The sequence below is a fragment of the Cyprinodon variegatus genome, unplaced genomic scaffold (assembly GCF_000732505.1).
Source record: "Cyprinodon variegatus isolate N-32 unplaced genomic scaffold, C_variegatus-1.0 Scaffold1302, whole genome shotgun sequence".
In the NCBI taxonomy this organism is placed as follows: Eukaryota; Metazoa; Chordata; class Actinopteri; order Cyprinodontiformes; family Cyprinodontidae; genus Cyprinodon; species Cyprinodon variegatus.
The window spans coordinates 63424-65406 of record NW_015151755.1 but is presented as its reverse complement, the minus strand read 5'-3'; the positions used below and the strand labels follow the sequence as shown (position 1 = coordinate 65406).

The 1983-nt window shown below is 43.6% G+C and overlaps 1 protein-coding gene across 1 annotated transcript in view; it reads left to right on the top strand.

The window, feature by feature from the left end:
* prkcq (protein kinase C, theta) overlaps nucleotides 1-1983 on the top strand; it is a 38058-nt gene that overhangs the window by 27663 nt on the left and 8412 nt on the right. The window contains exons 13-15 of the mRNA XM_015402124.1: nucleotides 1237-1299; nucleotides 1374-1512; nucleotides 1589-1777. Coding sequence (XP_015257610.1) covers nucleotides 1237-1299; nucleotides 1374-1512; nucleotides 1589-1777 — 391 coding nt within the window. The remainder of the gene's footprint in view (nucleotides 1-1236; nucleotides 1300-1373; nucleotides 1513-1588; nucleotides 1778-1983) is intronic.

Genomic DNA, 1983 nt, shown 5'->3' with positions numbered 1-1983 from the left:
GCCGATACCGATAGGGGGCCGGTTATATCATGCATCCCTAATTATAACATATACTAAGTTATCAAACAAGTATATTTTAATTAATGCCAATAACAAAAAACAACATTATAAAAACACTATATAAACAAAACAAATTCATGAACAGGTTTACCTTATGTACATAAGTGTTGCCCTTCTGAGGCTTTGTGAAGGCAAAGCTGTTTTGCAAAAATAATGTACCAGTTTAATAATGGAGAAGTCAGTCATTAAAGCTCACTAATAAAGGTATATATAGTAAGCTTTAATATATAAAAACTATTTATTTTCTGAGAATGTGTTTATTTAACAGCAACTACGGAAATTACCAAACACCTAGAAAAAGTACACTATATTATATTTTTTCCATTGTTAAATGAGGAAGTTATGTCCCCTAAAAAGGCCGCTGCGCCTCGGGGCTTCCCCACCTGTTCTTTTCCTGGGAGCAAGTTATTTACTACTCTTAACTCAAACTGGGTAAAACCATATAAAAAGGACTTTAAAACAGGAGTAAAAAAAGTAACAGAGTTTATTTCAAATCAGGTCGTTACAGGACAGAGAAAATGCTTGGAGCTAGCACAGCTGTGGGCTCAAAAATCACCTCCGCGAGCGTCCGGCAAAGATTGAGCCCAGAACAAGGTCATCTTCTCCTTCTTATAGCTCATGAGTCTATGTGTTGCATCAGGTGGATGCTTATCTGTCCATAAGAAGGCTTTCCTATTTAGATGACCTCAATACACACAGTGACATCCACAATGTGAAGGAAGGCCTTCTGCTCTGTCTAATCTGGCTAAAAAAGTAGCAATGCACATGATGTATAAAGAATAAACCTAACACCATGTAAATCCCAGATTGTTCATTTTTTTCGCCTTTCCTAAAAAATGTGAAGAATCAGTCCTCCCTGTCTTTATCCATGCTGGGTCAGATCCTGACGTTTCAAAAAGGAGGCAGGGAAAGCCTCAAAGAACCCAGACTTAAAGACGCTTTGACCTTCCACAGGCTGAAGTTAGTTTGGGTCAGTATTTCTCCACGGTATCAGAACCACCAGCTACTGGGTTCAGTAACTGGCGGTTTAGGGATTCATCACCAGAACCTGCATCTCTCCTCAGCTTCACTAATATTAGTTTGATGATCTGGAACTTTTAGACAATATGATTAATCAGGCGTGAATACGTTCTGAGCAGGAGGTGGATTTAATGCAAGCTTCTCTGTGTCGTACAGGTTCTATGCTGCCGAGATCGTCTGTGGCCTCCAGTTCCTTCACTCTAAGGGAATCATCTACAGGTAGGTGATCTGGGAGCTTTGGGAGACCAACTGGGAGGAACGGCGCCCTGACGGCTTGCTCTGCTCCTCTGCAGAGACCTGAAGCTGGACAACGTGCTGCTGGACTCGGACGGCCACATAAAGATAGCAGACTTTGGGATGTGCAAGGAGAACATGCAGGAGGAATCCCGCACCTCCACGTTCTGCGGAACCCCGGACTACATCGCTCCTGAGGTGACCAAACATGCTGAGATCTTCTGTAGTCTTCAGGTTGAAATGGTTTGTTGATGATTATCTCCGGCGCAAACAGATCCTGCTGGGTCAGAAGTACAACAGCTCCGTGGACTGGTGGTCCTTTGGGGTTCTGCTCTACGAGATGCTGATCGGTCAGTCTCCATTCCACGGCCGCGATGAAGAGGAGCTGTTCCAATCCATCCGGACCGACACTCCCTACTACCCCAACTGGCTCACCAAAGAGGCCAGAGACATGCTAGTCCAGGTGGGCCTCCATCCTGAGATACTCTAATCTGCTTCAAAACCAGAAATTGGACGCATCTCGTCCCCGTCTTTGGTTCTGTTGGGGACAAGCAGCAGTCTTCAGCTGTGTTTGATCCAGATTAAATTCAGAGTTTCTGATGTTCTGCTTGCAGAACCTCTTGTTGTGATATTTTAATGTTAATTACTCTGGTAAGGGGGGGCAAATAT